This window comes from Pistacia vera, unplaced genomic scaffold (genome assembly GCF_008641045.1).
Source record: "Pistacia vera cultivar Batoury unplaced genomic scaffold, PisVer_v2 Contig52, whole genome shotgun sequence".
NCBI lineage: Eukaryota > Viridiplantae > Streptophyta > Magnoliopsida > Sapindales > Anacardiaceae > Pistacia > Pistacia vera.
The window spans coordinates 1,779,481-1,802,976 of record NW_022196357.1 but is presented as its reverse complement, the minus strand read 5'-3'; the positions used below and the strand labels follow the sequence as shown (position 1 = coordinate 1,802,976).

Genomic DNA, 23,496 nt, shown 5'->3' with positions numbered 1-23,496 from the left:
GGTTCCGGTTCCGGTTCCGGTTTCGGTTCCTTCAAAAAGTACAGGGTACCCAGAACCGAACACCCTTACTGCTTACACTAGCGTGCGACGTGGCCGCACCTGAATGGCTGCAAGATCGGCCTAGACTCTGACCACTTGTGCTAACTGAGCTCTACGTTAGCCCTACTTTTCCAGACATAATAGAAGTCCCCTAATTTTTAAGGTTTGAGAATCGAACCTTGGAATTATAAATGCCTTGACTTGATGTGTTTGAAGAGATACTGTTCGAAGCGACTTGATTGCGAAGGAGGCCAAGAGGACATCTCTTCACGTGCGACCTAAGGTGATCTTTGCCCTTATAGTCAAAGACCTAGATTTGGGTACCCAATGCTATAATGGTGATTCCGACCTGGATGGAATCCGCGATCTGTTTACATTTAGCAGCTTTCAAGAGGATAAATGGTCGCTGCTTCGCGACTGATGGGTCAAAGAATCAGATCGCTTCGTAAATGATGCGAGACGAGGTTGAAGAGTTACGTCACCTCGTGACCTACAAAATGAAGAGTGTTTTTCATAACGACCTCTTCAGATGTTATCCGTTGCATTTTTGTAGCGGATGCATTAAATGAAGCACCCTTTACTCTGACAGTCGTGTCTTAAGCGTAATAAGTGCCAACCATGTGCATTAAATGTGAGCTATGCTGAAACGACATTCCCTATCAGAGCATTAAATGCAGACGTGGGCGCATTAAATGTGGAAGAGGGAAAACATGTCATCGCTTGGGTGTTTCAACAGAAGGGAATGACGATCTGATTTCTCAAGGCATGACGGTCACTCTTCCTCACTGATTCGTGACATGTGGTTGTGACCAACGATCGGATATGCTTTCCGCCCAAACGTCGTTTGACTTCGAGAAACCAAAGCGCCATTTCCTTAGCTATATGAACCCCAAGCTCGCTTTAGGCAAAGTCACAGTATTTTCATTCTCAGAGAGAGCAAGAGACTTTCATGAATCCTGGTTTTTTGCCTTCCAAAGTGGTGCTTGACTGATATTCGGAGCAGAAGAGCCAATCTTTCTCATTCCAAGAGGTAAAAATGATTCCCTTCTATTTTTTGGTTTGATTTTGCTTTTGACAGTCGTCGCCGTTGGTAGCTCATCGGAGATGATATATCCTCCGTTGGGTCAGGCCCATTGATGGTGGCCCTTTAAGTATTCTGTTAGGGTTTTTCTAAGGTTTAGGGAGGTAATATTTATTCTCCTCCACGTCATTATACAAGGTAGTGTACGAGGACTGAATGGTTCCCTGCTTTTCGCTTTTGCAGACCACAGGAGAATGGACCCCCCAACGACCAGAGCTGAGGAAGGGACCAGCTCACCCATGCAGGCTGCTTATATGGGTCCCATTCGAGAGATCTTCTCGGTACTTACCGAGGAAGAGCTTGAAAGAGTGATAGACCAGTACGTTATTAGCGCGGAGGTCTTCCACAACAGAACACACACAGCTTGGTATCCGCCACGATGGTTAGCCGCGATCTTCGAGGACATCTTCAAGGGTGGGGGGTTGATCCCTTTCTACCCCTTTGTCAAGACGGTCCTCGATCATTTGGGGAGCGCGCCAATGCAACTCACACCGAATGCATACACGATTGTCTTTGCCATGTACATCGCAAGTCGTAAAAACGGGTTGGGCGAGCTAACCGCGGTAGAGCTCGGTTGCTCATATATTCTGAAAAAGAGCAAAGACAAAGGTTCCTACTACTTGTCCAGGCGACCTACCATAGAAGCGAGGATACACAGTTACCTGAGTAATGTAGGACCGTATGAGACGAAGTTCTTTTTCTTTCGTCACGACGGCCTTTGCCACTTCCAGGAGCCGAGTAGGTGCTTTTTCCTTTCAAGTTTATTGGCTTTATTTGTCCTTTGCTAATGAGCTGTTTATTTTTCTGGCTGTTAACAAAATGATCAGTTTAGAGTTGCTCGTGGATCCAGGCAGAATCACAACCTTTGGTTTTCTGCCCGAAGTAACTCGCGACGCGAGGTTGCTCTTGACAACTGCGAATTTGCGAAAATACGGTTTCTTCAATCGAAACGCGGCCTAAGAGACCCCGCCGAGTAAGTTTCTTGACTTCTTTTTTACTCTTCGCGTAGCGAACTGTTTTACTAGCGGTGTTCGCATGCAAGGACCATGCCCCCCAGAGTGCCTAAGTCACCACGACCAAGGCAATTTTCCTTCCCCCGAAGAGGTACCACTGGACCAACTAGAGCGGCTCCCAGCGATCCCTCTCATGGGAGCACATCGACGACCGATCCGGCCCGAGCGCCCTAAGCAGAAAACTATGGCCTAGAGGCCTAAAAAAAAGACACTGATTCAGACCGAAGAGTCGAAGTCCGAACCGAAGGGTTTGGGCGTCTAGCCCGAGAGGTCACAACCGTACCTAGCATTTCGCTCGGGAGGACCAGCTAGGGGCGCAACCGGCATCTCCATCGCCCCCAGGGTCAGTAGGTGAAGCGACAGGAGATCGCAATCCCCGGGATCAGGTCAGGAAAAGAGCCGGCAAGGGGGACTCTACCCGCTGCGAGCACTGGCACTCCCGTCCTGGGGTTGGGAGATCTACCGGAACATCTGTAGCCGGTGGTCTTTGTATTGCTCGAAATCTCGAATGCGGGCTTATGGAGGCTTTCGAGCAGTTCGTGGCTTCTGGTAGCATGGACCTGATGACCACGTCCTTCCACCACCTGAGCCAGGTAAACGAACTTCCTTTGGCGAGGATATTTGCTTCTGCAATATAAATAACCTTATTCTTTTCGCTATGCAGGCCCTGCTCTCCATGCACCTGTCCTTGCACAAGGTCCAGCTCAGGGCTACTGAGGGATCTATAAAGATGAGGGAAGAGAATGCGTGGCTGAAGCAGGACTTGGTGGCCGCTGAAGCAGAGACAGATTCGTGCACCACTTTGGCGAACCAATACCTGAAAGAGAGGAACACTGGTCTTCGCACGGTGGATTTTCAAATGGCCAAGCTGGACATGTAAGGGGAGGAGATGAGTGAGCTTTGGAGGACGGTAGCCAGACTTATCAGGGAGGCCAATGAGAAAGACCAGGAGCTGAAAGCGGCCTCTAAGTGGGCCTCGCGAGCAGAACAAGAATGGGGCGAGCTGTGGGAGAATACTGAGAAGCAGCGGTCAACACTTGAGGCCGAGCTCCACTTTACTCAAGGTCGAGTCACTTCGCTAACTGCGGAGATGCAACAACAAGAGGCGGAGATCGAGAATAACGCTACAAAATGGACTATTCAGTCCATTTTTGCCCTTCTTTCGAGGAATCTTGAAATGGATCTGTCCGACCTCCCTGACGATTAACAGAACGAGCTTACTTCCATGGCGCAGGCCAAAGCTGAGGAAACGGCTCGGGGACCTGACCTGGAAGAAGAATAGAATAAGTTAGTTCCCGAGGAGCCTGCGCCCGATCAGGCAGCCGACGACCAGCCTAGGGAGAGGGATCAGTGATCCGCTTCTCTTGTTTTCTCCTTTTATGCTTATGTACTTTCCCTTTTCATAAATAAATATATTGCTTTTCACAATTTTTCATGAGTATTTACAATTTCCGCATTCTTTACATATGAGATCGCATTCTAACTGTTTACAATAATATTGGTACAAGTTTATACGAACAGAATTGTATATATATGGGAAAATGGTTACAAATTATCAGAATTGTACACTTGTTATTACAAAGACTCTAAAAATTAAGGCCAACCTTAATTGAGTTCGAAATTACTGATAATAAGGTCGGAGATGTTCAACATTCCAAGCTCGAGGTACCTCGGAACCATTTAACCTTTTGAGACGGTAAGTCCCCAGTCTTATTACTTTGGCAATGCGGTATGAGTCTTCCCAGTTCGGTCCCAAAACTCCCGCACTTGGTTCTCTAGTACCAAAAAGAACTTCCTTCAAAACAAGGTCGGAGATGTGGAAATCCCTTCTTCTAACCTTAGAGTCGAAGAACCTTTTCGGGCGTTGCTGATAGGTTGCTATTCTTAGCTGAGCCTTGCTGCGATGTTCTTCAACTAGGTCCAGACTTGCGCTCAGAAGCGCTTCATTGTCGGCTTCGTTGTACAGGTCCCTCCGAAGTGAACTAGTTCCTACATCCATAGAGATCATCACTTCGCAGTCATATGCTAGCGAAAAAAGGGGTTTTTAAGGTAGAGGTTCTCGGAGTCATCCTGTATGCCCATAGGACTTCGGGGAGGTCGTCGGCCCAATTCCTCTTGGATGCGCCAAGTTTTACTTTCAAAGTGTGCTTGATAGTTTTGTTGACAGGTTCAACTTGACCATTTGTTTGCGGTCTTTCGACTGAGGCAAATTTTTTATGAATACCTAACTTGTTGCAAAACTGCTTGAACTCCTCGTTATCGAATTATTTACCATTGTCCGAGATGAGAGTATGAGGAATCCCATAGTGGCACACAATGCTCTTGAAGACGAAGTCCTTGAGCTTTCTAGTCGTGATCGCGGCTAACGGTTCTGCTTCGACCCACTTGGTGAAGTAATTCACTGCGACCACGACATGCTTGACTCCTCCTTTACCAACTGGCATGGGACCGATGAGATCGATTCCCCACCTAGAGAATGGCCAGGGGCTGGTCATGGTTATCAACTGATGGGAAGAAGCTCGCGGTATGTTTGCAAACCACTTGCACTTGTCACACATTTTGACAAAGTTGTAGGCGTCTTCTTGGATTAGGGATTAGTAGTACCCTTGACGAACTTTGTTGGTGAGGGATCGTGTGGCAGTGTAGTTACCACAGATCCCTTCATGTATCTACCTCATGATGTAATCTGCCTCTTCGCCGGTCACATATCGGAGGAGAGGGGCGTTAAACCCTCGCCTACATAACTGGTATCCGATGAGGGTGTAACGAGCATATCTTGTTCGCAGGGTCCTTACCTCGACATTATCGTTGGGCAAGGTCCCATCTCTAAGATACTGAATGATAGGGGTCATCCAGAAAACTGATTATGTTACAATCACGGCCTGTCCGATCGGGCTAATACTGGGGGTCTTAATGAACTGAACTGAACAGGAATGCTTTCCGATGCATCTAAATCCAACGACGAGGCTATCCTTACCAAGGCATTTGCCACAGAATTGCTATCTCTAGAAATCTGTGTGATCGTGAAGTGTGATTGCGACCTTGGCTTTCTTCATATAGCTGATTATGTTTTCTTCCTTGGCTTTGTACTCCCCCAAAATCTGGTTAACGACCAGCATGGAGTCGTTGTGGATGCTGATCGTGGTTGAACCCATTTTTCTGGCCAATCGCAGTCCAACGAGCAGAGCTTCATATTCGGCCTCATTATTGGTTGCCTTAAAACCGAACCAGAGAATGCCATGAATACAAGTCCCTTCAGGACTCAGAAGGAGAAAACCTGCCCTAGTCCTCTTTCTGTTCGATGATCCATCAACGTAGGGGCTCTAGGTTGATAGATTTTGACAAGTTTCCTGAATGACTTCGTTGGGCTGTTGCTCCAACTCATTTGACGGATGATATGAGAATTCTGATATGAAGTCGGCAATGGCCTGCCCTTTGATGGTTGCTTTCTGTCTGTATTTCAGATCAAACTGACTTAATTCCATGGCCCATTTAAGCAACTTACCTGATGCCTCTGGTTTCTAGAGGACCTGCCTCAGCGGGTAATTAGTCATTACATGGATCGTATGGGCGTGAAAGTAAGGTTGTAACTTTCTGGAAGCGATCAGCAGGGTATAAGCTAGTCGTTCCATTTCCGGATACCGCATCTCGGCATGCATCAGATGCTTGCTCGCATAGTACACTGGCCATTAGACCTTTTTCTCTTCCCGAACTAAGGCTACACTAACTGCGAACTGAGAGACAAATAGATACAGGAGGAGGATCTCTCGCGGGAGAGGTTTGGACAGAAGAGGTGGCTTCCCGAAGTGTTCTTTAATATTTTGGAATGCTTGTTCGCACTCGAGAGTCTACTCAAACTTCTTGTTGGCCCTTAGTACATTGAAGAACGGCAAGCAGCGATCTGTTGCCCTCGATATGAAGCGACTAAGTGTCGCTACTCGCCCATTGAGGCTCATGACCTGCTTTTTGTTAGTCAGGCTTTCCATATCGATGAGAGCTTGGATTTTCTCAGGGTTGATCTCTATTCCCCTCTGGTTAACTATATATCCTAGGAATTTTCCCGAGGACACTCTGAATAAGCACTTCAGGGGGTTTAGCTTCATTCTATATTTCCGGAGGATGTCGAACACCTCAGCGAGATGCGCTATGTGATCTGAAGCGACATGTGACTTGACCAGCATGTCATCTACATAGACCTCCATCAATTTCCCGATCTGCTTAGCGAACATTCGGTTAACCAGCCGCTGGTAAGTTGCGCTAGCGTTTTTAGGCTGAAGGGCATAACTTTGTAGCAATATAGCCCCCGATCTGTAACAAAGGATGTATGCTCTTCATCCAACGTGTACATCAGAATTTGATTGTATCCCTAGTACGCGTCCAAAAAACTCAACAGCTTGTGCTTGGAGGTGGCGTCCACGAGCTAGTCGATCCTGGATAAGGGAAAACTATCTTTTAGGCATGCCTTGTTGAGGCCGATGAAGTTGACGCAGGTCCGTCATTTTCCATTGGGCTTTTTTACTAGAACCGGGTTAGCAACCCAACTCGGATAGAGCGCCTCTCGGATGGATCCATTCCGAAGGAGATTATCTACCTCAAGTTTCAAGGCAGCATATCGTTCCGGATCCATCACTCTTCCCTTCTGGCGAACCGGCTTGGCTTCACTGTCAATGTTTAAGGCATGGCAAATAATATTTTGGTTGATCCCGACCATATCTGCATGCGACCATGCGAACACATCGATATTCTCCCTAAGGAAGCTGGTCAGTTCGTTGGCGAGCTGGGGGCTGAGATTGCTCCCAATCCTCAACATTCTGCTTGGCTCGCTCTGGTCGACCGACACCTCAGATAGATCCGCAACTGGCCCACTAGAAGGGCATTCCTGAATACGAAGATCCATATTATCCTCAGCTGGGCTAGGCTGGGGCTCGATTCGGCTGATCATCATTGTCTATCGGGGAATGTCGCGCGAGATGCCCTTCCCTTTACACGCCATTTGCACTGCCTTTACATAATAGTCGCAAGATGTGTGTTGAGATCTGCTAACTTCCCCTATGCCCGTCGGGGTGAGGAACATCATCTTCAGATGGTATATCGAAGTGATCGCCTTAAAGTTTCTCAGCAGAGGTCACCCCAGGAAACCATTAAAAGCGGATGGGCAATCCACTACCAAGAATTCAGTTACTTTGGTCACTTCGTCAAAGTCACCCAACGTGACTGGAAGTGAGATTGTTCCTTTGGGGATCAGGTGGTCTCCTATAAAACCGTATAGGAGGATCAAAGCGGGCTTCAGGTCTGCCTCGTCCAAATTCATTTTTTCGAAAGCTGTCTGGAACAGGATGTTCACAGCACTTCCGTTGTCCACCAACATTATGTGGACGTCGCAACGCCCTATCAGGGGCATGATCACAAAAGCGTGATCGTGGGGATGATGAAATCGAACTGCATCCTTTTCGAAGAAGGTAATTTCCTCCTCCTTACAAACCTTTGGTGGTCGTTGCGTTGTGCTCATCACACTGATGAGGTACTGATGGGCTGCGCGAGCATATCTTTCCTAGGCACCTCGCGAGTTTCCCGTAAGGTGCGGTCCCCCAAAGATCATTTCGACACTGCAGATACCCTTGCGATCACGACACTTCTTTCTTGGTTCCCCTTGATTTTTCTCCTGCACGGGAGTGGAGTCATCAATATACTCTTTGAAATGCCCCTACTTGATGAGGTCTTCGATTGCCTGTTTGAGAACTCGGCACTCATCAGTGTGATGCCCATTTTCCCGATGAAAGCAATAATATTTTTTACTGTTTCTGGCTGATTGGGGATTTTTCATGGGCTCAGGCTCTCCGAGCAAGCCGGTTTCTTCTAATTTGTCAAGAATAGCCGATGCAGATGCATTCAAAGACGTATACTGATTCTTGTCGTGATCGTGACGAGGAACTGGAGCGTAACACTTTTTGGGCTCAAACCGCGGTTTTTTTCCTTTTTGTTGATCGTCGCTAGCCCATTTGCAATCAACTCTCCTACTTTCCCCCCGACCAAGCGCACTACCTGAAGTGCCGAGGTCGCGGCGGTGGAGTGCTGCCACGGAGTTTTTAATATGGAGGTACTTCTCCGCAAGGTTGTAGAAGCGGTTAAGGGAAACATCATCCTCAGCCTGTAGCTTTTTCCATAGGTCGGTCTGTGGGCGAACTCCCGCTATGATGAGAGTCCAAATAGACTCTTCGGGTGTGTGAGCTACCTTATTCAATTCCTTGTAGAATCGATCGATGTGAGACTGGAGGGATTCATCCCTCTCTTGCCTTATGTTGCTGAGGTAGCTTAAAGGCATTGAGAATTTTCGATTCACATGGAAGCGTCTCAGGAACGTCGTGCTCATCTGAGGCCACAAGGTGATCAATCCCGCTGAGAGCGACCTGAACCATCGTTTGGCATGAGAGGTTAAGGTCACTGCCAAACAACGGAACTTCGCCAAGTCTGAAACCTAGTGAAGCTCCATCATGTCGTTGAATTCATACAAGTGATCATGCGGATAAGAATTTTCATCGAACGCCCGCATATCCGGCATTCTAAATATTTATGGGAGAGGGGCGGCTAATACCACCGGAGAAAAGGGAGATATTGTTGCAACCTGTCCTTGCTCGTTTTGCTGAGCTTTTAGCTAATCTAGAGCTAGCTGTAGCTTCTCAATCTAAGGCAGCAGAGCTATCTGGGGATTTCTTTCCCTCATGCGAGTTCGACCCTCGCGATTGCGGTTGAGGAAAGTCCGAAGGTGGGATACCTCTTCCCCTCGGCTGGCAGTTCCAGCCACTCTTGACACACGCTGGCTAGAGTCGTGTGATGGCGATGAATGGTGCGGGAAATTTTCACAACCTATGCGGTGGTACGAACCGCCTCACGAAGTTTAAGAAACTTCTGCACGATGACGATCTGGATCGTTTTTCTGGCGATGATATGAATCGCCCCACCCAGCACTTTTTATGGGGGTGTTCACGCGATGTGGCATGGGACGACTCGGAATGCGACCTTTCACCGAGTCTTAACGCCACGGGTATTCTACCCGGGAAGTAGTCGGTGTTTGCCGGCCCTTTGGAGCCCTTAGGCTCGCTACTCACCACTTACTTACCCTTTGTTCGACGCACTGCAGTGTGCGCGACCTGGGCTATCGCCCTTTTCCATGCTTTCACGCGACCTGCAAACGTTTTCGGTGGTTGCACCGCCCCATTTGATTCGGGTGACATGCCCCAGTCCAATCTTTGGTTGACCGTTTAAAGAGTATTGTTGAACCTCTCCAGGTAGCTCATGATGGCAGGGTCAAGTTGTGAACTTGAAGAGATATGCCCCGCGGCATTTTGTGGAACTGAGGGAACCTTGGGAAAGGTGTCCTCCTGCACTTGGGGGATCTCCTCAGCACCATGATTGGCTCGCTCATGTTCGAGTCGGTGGGCCATTTGCTGTTGTAGGACCAGTTAGTCAGAGATTCTCCTAATGAAGGACGAATACTAAATCAAACCCTCCTTCTAGCGTCAAACTGTTGATGCGTGATTTTAACACCAACTAAACGCACGTGTGAAATGCTGAGCTGGCCTAAAAGACACACGTGAATAAGGAATTGAGAATGTAAATAACGGCAAGATAATGTTTAAAGTGGTTCGAATGCTCAATCAAGCGAATTCTACGTCCACTGATATTGTATTTATATTTGAAGGATCAGGTCGCAACTTAGCAAACTGACTTTGGATTATTGAGGATACAAATAAGAAAGGGAGATAGGGAGAGAGAGATGGCTATTACAGAGAGAAGATAGCTAATCACGAGTAAAATGAGCCAATCCCACAAACGGGAGAGAAGCTCTCTATTTATAGTGGGATACCCTGAGGTAATGATTACTGAATCCGGAAAAAGGGTTTAGGTACCGTGCAAATCCTCCTTTGTGTCCTATTATTCACCTACTCGCGTGATTTCCTTGCTTTATGCAGGGATTGGACACGTGGATGACCTCCAACCTTTCGTCAGCCTGACGCACACCCACTGCATTGGCAGGAGCATGCTGCTTACGCCAGTATGCGACGTGGCCGCACCTGAATGGCTACAGGATCTGCCTAGACTCTGACCACTTGTGCTGACTGAGCTCTACGTCAGCCCTACTTTTTCAGACATAACAGAATTGGAGGACCCACTTCTACATTTATTATCCTGCTATATATTTACTAGAAGAAGAAAAAATCATTTTTATTGAATTTACGTAATATTTTAAGCCAATTAATTAAAGGAAAAAAAAAAGTTTCTTATGTCTGACTTTCGAGTTCTACCTCTCATATATCACTGGACATGTAAGGCCTGCAAAATTGCCCAATTATGTATGACATTAGTGGGCGTTGAGCCCAGATTGGAAATGACTCATAGAGAGGTATTTGGACATAACATAAGCATATTTTTAAGAGTTAACGATTTCTTTCCACCCAAATAATAATTTAATAACACTTTTTCATCCATAGACTTTTAAAATATCACCTAAATTTATATTTTGGTAATGAACAAAAAGTAAACTCAATCCACACCATTAAGACTTTTGAAGAGGGTAGGCCGATGAGTCTTTTGGTGGTGAAATGTTGGATTTTGGTAGTTAAGATTAATCAGAATTTGACTTGGGAGGGACGGTTGTGCAAACCCTAATCATTTGATTATCAACGATTGACGGGGTCAATGCGAGTAAGGTTTGAGAGGTTTTAGTGAATAATGATCAAGAAATAGAATGGTGGTGGTGTAGAGTCGCAACGATGCAGAAATTGAAGACATAATATAAATTTGGATAATAAAATTATATTTTAAAAATATATGAGTGAGAAAATGTCATTAAACTATTATTTAAGTAGTAAAAAGTAGTATACTCTATTTTTAACCATATAAAAGATTATTTCATTTCTGAACTGTAAGAGCGTCTCTAACAATACTCTTTATTTTAAAGAACATATTTTATATAAATAAAGAGTATCTTCATTAATTTTTAAATATAAATAACAAATTTTTTTTAAAATCTAATAGATTTTTTAAATGTAATACTGATATTTTTTATTTTTTAAAAAGAGATTTAATAAAAAATAAAATTTATAAAAATTTATAATTTATTAATTAAAATTATAAAGAGTGAAATTTGATATCCTACCTAGTCAAACTCAAGGTAAAAAACTCTTGATTTCGTGAATCAACTTTTTATAATAAAAATTTTACATCATATCAAGAGTCTTCGAAGATCCTCCAAGCATAACTCACAGCACATTACAATAACTATTGGATAGAAGACAAAAACAACTCGATATCATCATGAATACAACTATCCTTAGCCCTATCGCCTGGCTTCACATACTGTTTCCCGTCTGACTCACTATATTCATTCCACCCCACTTTCCCTTTCTTCTCCCACAATCTCTCTGCAAAACTCTTATTCGCAAAATACGCTTCCGCCTCTAGGCATGGCAATGGGGCGGGGCGGGGCGGGGCTCTCATTCACCGTACCCATCCCCACTCTCAAAATCATTCCCCACCCCTGCCCCATCCCCGTTATAAGGATGACAGGAATTCCCCTTCCCCGCCCCAAAGGGGAATGTTGGAGGTCCGTCTCCGCCCCGTTAATTTTATATAAACAAAAATTAATTTGAGCATTACCAAACACAATAGTTAATTCTCGTCCACATGACAAACACTTAAATTAATCGTTTAAACATAATTAATTATACATAAATATGGGTCAAGGTTTGTTCTTGTTTAATTGTTTAGGGTGAGGGAATTAGAAAAATATGGGTTTATATAGGAAGGATAATTGTGTAATTAGGTGAAATATAGGGATATTAGTGAAAAGTAAATATATATATACATTTTTTTAATTTTATATATTATATACGGGGCGGGGCGGGCCAGGGGAAAGGTATCACCCACCCCCGCCCCATCCCCAAGGACGGGGATTAAAACACCCCCCACGCCCGCCCCTATCCCCAAAAAAACCGGGGCTTCCCCGCCCCATATGGGGCGGGACGGGACGGGTCCCCGAAATCTCGGGGAACATTGCCATGCCTATCCGCCTCCACCAAACCCTCACCCTCATCCTCTTCACTCTGGACTTGAACTGGTAGCCTATCATAATGACCAAACTTCGTGCCCTCGAACTCGTCGAGTCGAGCGAGTCCCTGCGTCGACACTGAGTACAACTCACCCTTGACTCGATTGCCTGACCCTGAGACGTGGATGAGATAAGGAATGTTGTAAGGACCGCAGACAAGCGGGTAAGGATGGTGGGTGATGTAGGGACCGAGAAAAACGGCAACGTTTTTGTTTATCAGTTCCTGCATGAGATAATGGTTGGCAAAGCCTCGCTTGAGCGTGCCGTAGGAGAAGATTAGGGTTTGTTTGGAATTTGTGCTCATGGCTGGAGAGAATGAAATTTGTGGTGGAGACTGGAGAATGGACGAGATTGAATCGCCTAGATATAAAAGTGGGTCTGGACTCTGGATTGGATTTACAGTCTGTGGGCAGGGCTGTTTTGTAGCCCATCTTCCAGGCCCATTTGGGTAATGGTACAATGGTGGAACTGAACTATCAGAAAGAGCAAATAATTTAGTGAATGGTTTGCGGAAGAAGAGATGTAATTAAAAATAATTTTTAAATATAAATTTCATAGTGTCACATCCGTAAATTCTGTTAAAGAAAGCGTGAATATTCATAATCGCTTTTAGGAAACAAAACATGCAGTAACTCAGACACTGGGATAATCACTGGAATACGACGTCGCCAAGACTGTAATGATTGTATTTCTGCTGACGCATCATCATTAACTCCTTTTTAATCTTATTTAAATACAATAATAAAAGATATTTATTTTTTAAAATACAAGTTTGTAATCCCAAAAATTAAAAAATAATTTTGTTCTAAAAATGAGGTAACCTTAAAACACGGAAATAAAAATATAAATTAAAAAAAAAAAAAAAGGAGTGGGCGTGCGAATGAGTTCAAGTGTGCGTGTGCGTATGTCTGTTGCATAAACACAAGTCCCTATTAAAGAAAACAAGATGTTTGATTGGTGAGACCAAAAAGTGTTACGTGCGACCAAATTGGAAAACGACATCGTCACGTGTACGCTGGGACATCCTTCCTTTCCACATGGCTTGTTCCTCCCACGTGGGCCCCCATCAATTCGGACGTATGGATTTTTGGGAAAGGAAAATGCCCTCTTCCTTTTTATCTAAAACAAAATAAAAAGAGTTAATTGTAATTAACTCCTGCCAGCCATCCAAATCCTACATGTTAAATCTCACATATTAGAAATTGTAAATTATACCATAATTCATGTTATAAGATAACACAAAAATCCTGTCACATCATGGATTTGAAATCACAGTAACCGACCTTTATGTTTTTAAAGTCAAAGACTTAAATGAATTTTAAAGAAGAAGATCAAAGCGTGGTGGGGTTTTGTTAATCGGAGAATTGACATCTCTTACTCTTTGCATATGAAATGTCTTAAGGAACAGAATCTTAAAGAAAATAAACGAATGAATGTAAATGGGTAAAGCCAAAGGGAAAGGGACCCGTGGCCGTGAGATTAGGGAAAGGTATGAAGATGAACAAAAGAATAATATATGTGTTTGAAAAGTTACGTACTTGTTATTCTAATATTTGCCTATACATTGTACCCCGCGACAAATATCCCGTCCATATTGCCAATCATAATTTTCTTAGGCGGCATTGCCAATTTAATCAACTTATCTTTGCTGCATCGTGCACGCCTTGTTTTTATCAAACCCCCATTTTCAATCTTAATGTTATTTTATCGAATAAGATAGCATTTTGGGTCATGGGGTCTTGGAAAAGACAATATTCATTTCTTATATCAAATATTTATCACCTTAAGTCAATAACTATAGGTATATTAGCTCTCGTACTAGTCTAAATTTTCTTTAATTTAGTATTTTTCAATCAATAATGGGTAATTCCTATCGAACAATTATTATTATTAGTTCATGTTCTATTTTACAGGTGTATCATTTGTCCGTTTATTAATATTTTAGCAAAACCCATGGCTATAATCAGAAATGCAGTCACACTATAATATATGAACCCTCTCAATCTTTAAAAAACAAAAAAGGCTTTATATTTTGTAATAAATTTATAATTTTGACCTCACAAAATTTTTAAATTTATCACCGTAAATGTTTTGAAGTCACTCACTAAAAATCCTAAGGTCCGTTTGGTTTGTTATTTTAGATAGGATTTTAGAAATAATATTCGATAGTTGAATATGATGATTATTACGAGGTAAAATTTAAAAATTAACAAAAAAAATCCCCTGGGTTTGCTAATTTAACTAAACACCTCAATATATAAAATTTTTATAAAATGAAAAAAACACCCCCACCCACCCACAGTGCCAGATTCTGGCCACCACCGCCGGAATTTGGCGTTATGATGCAGACATGTCGGATCTCGTGCGTCGATCTGGCCATCAACAGCTATAAAAGGCCAGATTTGGCCGTCAGCGACTGCCAAAGATATGGCCGTCGTTGACGGTCAATTACGACCATATCTTTGACAATAGCTGACGGCTACATCTGGCTGAAAAAGGCTAGATCGTCAAATTACTGACCAGTTTCGGTCATTTGTAGGCCATTGTGATAAATTCCGGCTACCACCAACGGTGATTGCCGAAATCTGGCAACTATGGGTGGATGGGGCTGTCTTTGTTAATTTTTTTCTGGGGGTATTTATGAAATTAATAAACTTAAGGGGTCTAAAAGTAATTAAAAATATAATAGTATTTCCTAAATAATTAAACAAACAAATATTTTGAAAATATGGTATGAAATAATAAACCAAACGCACCACTAGCTACATCATTGACTATAATAATATATAGATTTTTTTTTTTTTTTTAAAGAAGAAATGTGAAAGAATGTACACTTTTTTTTTTCAGGTGGTCTTTTAAAGCAAAGACTAGTTTGGTTTTGAAGCCTCGTGACAAGTAAGTAGCAAAGTGGGAATTAGTTGATGGTTGGGTTTTTATAAGAAGAAAAGTGAGTTGGCAATGAGTTGAATTCAAATGCATTTAGACCATTTTCAATATTCTAATCTCTCTTCTTATTTAATTCCCATAACATGATTTATTCACTTACTTACATAATTCCTATTTCAATATCCTTTTGCCAGCCTGCCTCACCCCTTTTCTGTTTATGATGGCAAATTAATTAGGCAGAGGATAAAAGGGGTTTTAAATAAAATACTGTTTGATTCCATTAAAAAAAAAAAAAAAAAGGCTTTATCAAATAATATTGTTTTGGCCCCTACTTCGATGCTCAATACAATCTGCTTAGTAATTTGTAAGGACTCGTTTGGATGTTTCTTAAAAAGCACTTTGCAGTCTGCTGAACAAAAGGATATGTCAAATGTAGGTCTGTCATCAAAGCACTTTCAGCTGGCTTTTTTGTGTTCAATTTCAATTATGTCCAGACAAGTCAGACCTCCAGATTCTGTTCACATCCATGATCCAACCCAACCCTCTGATTTCATTTTTCACGTGAAAATCTTACTTTTCCAATTATTATATTACTTATCAAACATTGATTAAACTATACTTATACTCTACGCTTTGTATTTCTGAAAGAATGTTTTCAAAGAGTTGTGCAATTATGATGAGTCGAAGTGAAGTTGAGTTGACAAAACCTGCAACCTAACAGGTGGTTCATTTTTGGTGCCATGAGATGAGAGGAAGCAGCAGAGTTTAATTTGAAGAAGATTAGACAGTTGGTGTGGTCTATTTGATTATTTAATTAAATAAAATGATAACTTTAATATAGCAAGAGTGTATATAATTTAAGTTTTGAAATATGTTTTTGGAAAAGAGGAGAGAATGTCTATAAAATGGAGATTAAAAAAAAATTCATTATTATTATAAATTTATAATTAAGATCGGAAGTATCTTGTTTATCAGGAATGCATGTGCTAAGGTTCCACATAATTTGCATATAAAATTGCTGTCATTAAAGATTAAGGTTTTTTAATATTCTTTTTTGGAAAACACTTTTGACTTTCAACCTAGATAAAAAAAATAAATATAAAACACTAAATTTAAAAGATGTGGTATGCATTAAGCTTAAAGCAAGAATTAATATTGAACGGAACCCCTCCACCACCACACCCAGAATTGCTTTCATAATACATTCAATCATTAATTTAATGTAAATTATTTTAAGATATGATTATGACCCGACTGCTAACAACAAATCTAAACCTTCACTAGAAAATGTTGTTAATATTATTATTATTTTTACTTAGTTTAAAATTAAAAGAAAACCCAATAATTGGCATATGCTCCACCCATGACTTTAATTAAAGTACAAATATTTGTTGTTTAGGAAAGTAACAAAATATGTAATTGTCGTAATTAACAATCGTAAAGGACATTTGAACTAATCATCTTTAGATGATATGAAATGTTGTCTTCATTTATTGTAAACAATGAAATCACTCTTTATTTTATTAATTAATTATACCATAGTGGATTGTTTTGACCGTTTTCAACTGTTGTTGTTGATTGATGAGGTTATGTCCGTAAAACCATAACTAAATTTAGAATTTAAATTAATTAGTTTTAAAAGTGGGCCAATATTTCCAAATTATTATGAGGCAGTTAAGACTGGAAGATTCTGAACTAAATCCACCCAAATCAGTTGGCATCATATATGTATATATATAGTATACAATATACATACCAATTCTATAAAAACATTCCTTCCAGTTATACAACATACAAATCAACGAGGGTAAACTCCAATTTTATTTCTGTAATGAATTTATAGTTATATTATAAGAATGTCAAAGGAATTTAGGTCCATTTTAATCAGGCAAGAATGATAAGCCATCTTATTGAACTATAACATAAGACTTTATCAAAGTTTCTAAATTTAATTTAGATTTTTTTTTTGGTTTTAAATGGAACCACATGTCCAGTGGGTCCAATTTAGCATTATGAGGCAGTCAGTTAATACTTGATTTACTTGAATATTCTTCTTCACTGATACTACCACCAAATTAGTTGGCATCATATCATCTCTTAACATAATTAACATTAAACCCAAAAGTTACCATAATTTAATTTCATAAAAAAAAAAATAACACTAATACTTGCTTACAATTTTCTTGCAAATTAGCAAATACAAGATCCAATCATGGTGTCACTCAGATTATTATATAAATAATAAAAAAAATTTATTAGTTAATTTCTTTTTAATATGAGATATATTTATTTCTCTACAAAATTGAAAAAAAAAATAAAAAATAAAAAAAAAGAGCAATCAACCTCTGTACATAGGCGAGCGTTCTTGCACCACCACCTTAGACAGCCTTGATTGTCTGAAAGCTTTAATCGGGCTGGGAAAGTACCATTTTGCCCCTTTCGACTTCCCATAATCCGACGTCGTGCTAACAGCCACCGATCTCGATTTCTTCATCATCACGCTTCTCTCTTCTTCCACGTCTCCACCTCTCTTGCTTTTACTATTTTTATTCCCTCCCTTCAACCACCACCAAAACGACAACGTTGGCGTCTTGCTTCTACTTTCGTTATTATTAACTCCATTTCCCATGAAATCTAAATTTTCAACGTACTTTGACTTTGACCGGAGAAAGGGCGCCGCCACGGATCTTGATCTCCGAAACGCTGGTTCACTCTCAATCAAATTGCTGACACGGCCGACGGTTCCAATCCCGGCAGAAAAATTCTCACCTCCAGATACTGAAAACCGAGAAAAGGACGATGAAGAAGACGACGATGACGACGTGGTGGCAGCGCTGCAAGCACAGGGACGGACGTTAGCGCAGTCAGGACAGAGAGAAGAGAGACGGTCATGGAGACAGGTCGGACAGACTCCAGAACGGTGACGTTTAGAAGGGTGTTTTTGACATTTCCAGACTTCCTCCTCGTCCAAGTAACCCACCGCTGCCATTTTTTTTTGTTTAAGCTTTGAGTTGAGTTAAATCGTTTAACGTGTCTGTAACTTTTGTGCTTGTGTTTTTGTTCTTCTTGTTGTTCTCGTTTTGATTTCTCTCTCTTGTGTGGTTTTGAGAGCGGGTGAGGTTTATAAAAGAAAGAAGTTTGATTTGGTGAGAGAAATCCAACCATGGTTACCTAACTGTAGTTAAAATATCAAAACCCTGGGTTGCAAAACGACATCGTTTTCTACTTGCTCTGAATTTTTAAGTCTATTTACAGAAATAACCCTATGATGGTATGATAAATATTTATAAGTGATTATCGAAAACAACACGTGGGGGTGTCAACTGTTGACATGTCATTGGTGAAGGTAGATATTTGACAGCCAGTGTTGAAAATAAAGGCTAAATTTTGCTTCGTTTTCATCCACTATATTTGACTATTTTAAATTTGTGAGATAAATATTATATTTTCGTAAAAAGGAGGAAAACGTTTTTTTACTTTATTGCCCTCCAGAAAAAAAATATTATTATCACTGTGCTTGATTTAATTGAGTATGGTAATGAACCATATGATTTTAATTACCTGTCTAAACTCTAAATCCATAAAAAAGAGCCTTAACTGTATTTTTAAAATAATGCCATCTCTTGTGGTTTTAAAATGGGTCAATCATGTTGTACGGACTTGAGTTTAAAAGTTGTTTCTTTCTTGTAGAAAAAAAGAGAGAAAACCTAGTAAGATTAGTTAAACTAATCGTATCTAAATTGAAAGATGTTTATATATATAATAATAAATTTCAGGTCGTCACGTTGAGTGATGTGATGAAGAAGAAGCAGTGGTTGTTTTGAGGTTGGGCTCAATGAAGACTTAAAGTCTAGTTGGATTAGAGTATTATTTCCAGAAATCTTTGTGGGTCAGGGGAAAATGAGATCTGATGACTTTGTGAATATAGAAGCTAGAGTGTTGGAGTCCCACACACGTTCAAGCCTATTGGATTATAAGAATAGATAATCCAACCATTCAACAAGATTTTATTAGGTAAAAAGTCATGTCCACCTCAAATTCTATCATGGTATCAGAGCCCAGGTTTAGTTGAGCAGCATGGTTGACTAGCAGGTGAAGAATTAGAGCCGACAATTACTTTCATCAACATGTATGAGTATGACCCAACATATGAGCTTGACCATGAGGGAGAGTGTTGATAGTCTCATACCGACTAGGTACGCTTAAGCCTACTGGTTTATAAGAAGAGGTAATCCTCCCATTCAACAAGACCTTATTGGGTAAGGAATCAAACCTACCTCAAATTCTATCATGGTATCAGAATCCAGGTTTAATAGATCTGAATGCTTGACTAATTCTATCATAGTATTAGAGTTCAGGTTCAATAGATATGAATGATTGACTAGCGGGTGAGGAGTTAGTGCCAAAAACCATCTTTATTAACAAGCATGACCCAACATATGACTTTGACCGTGAAGAGGAGTGTTGGAGTTTAAGCATGCTCAAGCCTATTAGGTTATAAGATGAGATAATTCTCTCATTCAATAAGGTTTTATTGGATGAGGAGTCAGGCCTGTAAATCTGGATTATTTAAGCCGAATAATGTTAATGGTTCTATGAAAATTTTCAAGTCACTAATCATGATTAAGCGCCACCGACTCTTTCAAAGCTGCAGATATTAGGTGCCAAACTATAGGGGAACATGGCAAAGTTATTTTTCATATATATTGATGAACAAATTTATGTCGTTATTTTGACATCAAAGTCAAGCATTAAATTTGTTGGATGCAGTTTCAAACAAGAATGAAACCAATACCTAATTAATTAGGCTTTTATTTCTGACCGACACATTAATTTAGACCTTTCTTATGAGAGTAAACTACTGCTTTTCCCACCCAAGGTTTGTCTTACTGGCACTTTTCACAAAAAAAAAGTTCCAAAATATGATTTTTCCAACCAAAGTTTGTATTTCAACCAATCGTTGGCCGATTCCAATATCTTTGCGACCCCAAATATTTTAAAATACAATTCTCTTTTTTAATCATCATTCACTTAACCCCCTTAAACCTTGCTCCTGTCGACCTCGTCAATCGCAGACAATCAAGCAATTTGTGAAACGCATAACCATTCCTTCTAAGTCAGAATCGACCAATCTCGACCACCAAAATTCAACTTGTCACCACCAAAAGACTCACTGGCATCTTCTGTCCAAAATCCATAACAGTTTAAACCGCGTTTGCTCTCCGTTAGCTGCCGAATCCCAAAGTGTATTATGGGCAGTAATCATAATATAAACTTTGGTTGGAAAAAAGTTGTTTACTCTTCTTACGAAGAATAAATAATTTATTACGGAAAGACAGAAGACCGTCTATATGTTCACTCATAAAATTTGAGTGGCTCATCAAATAATTTTGTGGGCTTCCATAATGGCCCGAATATTAGCCCATGGGGGTTTTTCACTTTGTTATCAAGACAGAACACCGTCTACATGTTGTAATTGGGCCAAGGAAATTAGCTCACACAGGGTGGGAAAAGCCCAACTGAGAAGAACTGGCCCAAGAAATGGATATAATATTACTAACACGGGCAAGGAAAAGGCACAAAAAGGAAGAGTCGAGAGTTGAGACGTAATTTGGTCGCACTTTCCCATCGTTTTCTCCTATTTGCTCATTTTGTGAAGATTCTTGAGTCTTGACAAAGTGATTAGGTGGGTGCAATGTTAACAGTTTGTGTACACCAATAATGAGTGAACACAGATTAAACATTACATGATTGGACTCGCTTTATAGTCATCATCTTTCACATACTGGTGAAATTAAGTGGGAGAAGATTAAAAATGAATGAAGAAGGGCTTATTTCAAATCATATATAGGTACCTAATGATAAAAGGTTTTCATCTTTAAGCTATGTTGTTTCTTTCACACCTTCTTTAATTGATTTCTTCTCTATAATTTCATCTACTTTTGTTGGCCTTGACCTTGACAACCAGTTTTCCCATGCTATTTCTAAGAGACTTCACACAACTATCGTAATTAACTTTCTCTCTTTCACACTTGAGAGTGTACTTCTACAAAATTATAATAATAATGAAGGTATCAATGTTGGAGTTACGAAAAGAACAAATTAAATGAAATGGGGATATGATAATCCCCTTGTTTTCTGTTCCTTTAATTCCAAATAAAATAAAGCGTTGATGCACAAACTGTCAAACTCTAAGCATTTACATCTTCTTTTCTTCTTCGTTTCTTGGAAGCCGCTAAGAAAATTGTGACACGCGTAATGCCTTGTTTCATTCCTTACAATTCGTTCACATGTGGGAACGTACGGAAAATACTACACTAATAATATCTTCTCATTAATTTTTTCTCATAATTTTAATATAACAATTCATAATGGGTCTCATTTGATAAATTTCAATTAATCAATTACGAATTATCACGTCAAAATTGTGAGAAAAAATTTATGAGAAGAGATTTTGGATGTAGGATTACTCTATAGGTGCGTTTGGTTCAGGGAATGTTAGATTACTGAAATTTTATATTACCTTGAAGATTACTAAAAATCTTTAGGAAAATATGTTTGATTAATTGATGGGTATGTTATATTAATATGTTTGGTTAGGGAGAATAAATTGGTGGGTATGTTATTTAAATTACTAAATTACCCCCTTTTTAAATATTAATATAATATTATTTTTATTATTAATTTAAATTGCCCTTTTTAACCCCCAATAGTTCAAATTTAGCTAAAACACCCCTGCTTATATCAATATGGCCAGAAACGGCCATATAGAAGCCTCCTGAAGCCTTCCAGCAAATCTCGGTCATTTTTAGGGACTCCGGTGACTTTCTGGGGGCGGTCAGTGGTGGTTGACCCGCTGTCAGCGGTGGTGGTATGTTATTTGTTTTAAATATAAGGGTATTATTGTCCAAAAACTTAATTAAACAAGGGTAAAATTGAAATGGTATATTAATGTAAATTTATTTTAAAACAGAGGCATTATTGTCTAAATTTTTTATTAATAAGGGATAGAATTATAACAAAAATAAGATTACTAAGGTAATCTTACAATACCTAAGAAAATGGAGGTAATCAAATTATCTCCAATATTACCAACAGTAACAACTATTGATAATGCAAGCTTACCGAAATCTTATATTACTTAACAACTAAACATGATAATTAAGGAATATAAGATGATATAACCCCAATAATCAATGGATCAAAGTGTACTTGAGACTTTTACTTGAGCGTGAGTTGAGACAATGAAAGGAACAAAATATCATAATTTATGAATAGTAATAAACAAAAATATGGGCGTCAAAGTCCAAGGGTGTCATAAGTAATTTCAGCATTGAAATAAATAGAAAACGAAAATTTAAAAAGACGACAAAAATATTAGAACAAGTTGCATACTCACTTCTCCCACCACCTACTTTCTTTGCAACTTGCTCCATTCAAATATCCATATTTCTCAAAATTATCACTTTAATTATTTAAATTATATTATATATTATATATATAATGCATCTTATTCCACTAAGAGATGCTTCAATACTTTATGCAACTCATAATAATTTATAATCCTTTTTCTTTAACAAAATTTTTAGTTTATTCTTCTTTATATAAATAAATGTCTTTCTAATTTATAAATAAAAAATTAAAATTCTACTTTTGTACTTATCTTTTTTGTATTATCATTTTCAGTTAATAAAAGGTTGATTTACTGATTTTTTGGGCCCTATAGTTTTCAGTATTTAGTATTTACAACACATCCTTATCCCTACCATTAGAGACTTTTTGACAACAAAAGATATTTGATCAGCATTCGGCGAGGTCCTAATAATTTGACATATCCAAATAGTCAATGTTAATTTTTAAAAATAATCAACTCTTAATAATTTGATCCAGTGAAAATAATCAATATTAAACATAGTCAAAACTAGGGGAGGTTTTAACACTAGAGATTTCGTGACAGTCTGAAAAATAATTTTGAAACTACAAGAAACGTATTATACATTGCAACAAGTTTTAAGCTATCTTATGAAAAAAAAAAATAATAATAATAAACTTACTTCAAAAATAAAAATGAAGAATAATAGAGGTAGTAATTGAAAGGTTTATCTGGTCGTCAATTTCAATATTCTGAGAGATTAATTGAGGTGTGCACAAACTAATTCGGATATCCTTATTCACCAATTTTTTATTTTTATTCTTTTAGTTACATGTATAGTCAATAAAAGAAGCATATTGTTTCAAAAAAGGGTGAAATTAATTTAGAATTAAATATTTATTTGCAACTTGCAAAACAATTCTATGTTTTTGATACATATCCAAAACGGTATGATATTTTTATAAGGCGATGTTGTTATCAAAGTTTATTAATTAAA

General features: G+C 39.6%; 2 protein-coding genes across 2 annotated transcripts; both read right to left on the bottom strand.

Moving 5' to 3' along the window:
* Window positions 1-11,412: 11,412 nt before the first annotated feature.
* LOC116106657 (putative gamma-glutamylcyclotransferase At3g02910) lies at window positions 11,413-12,545 on the bottom strand. The gene is made up of 2 exons (XM_031393010.1): window positions 12,204-12,545; window positions 11,413-11,589 (listed from the first exon to the last, which is right to left on the bottom strand). The coding sequence occupies exons 1-2, from the start codon at window positions 12,543-12,545 to the stop codon at window positions 11,413-11,415; spliced, it is 519 nt and encodes a 172-aa protein (XP_031248870.1).
* A 4,773-nt stretch (window positions 12,546-17,318) lies between these two features.
* Window positions 17,319-18,238, bottom strand: LOC116106532. Its single transcript, XM_031392901.1, has one exon. The coding sequence runs from the start codon at window positions 18,114-18,116 to the stop codon at window positions 17,466-17,468; it is 651 nt and encodes a 216-aa protein (XP_031248761.1). The 5' UTR covers window positions 18,117-18,238; the 3' UTR covers window positions 17,319-17,465.
* Window positions 18,239-23,496: the final 5,258 nt, after the last annotated feature.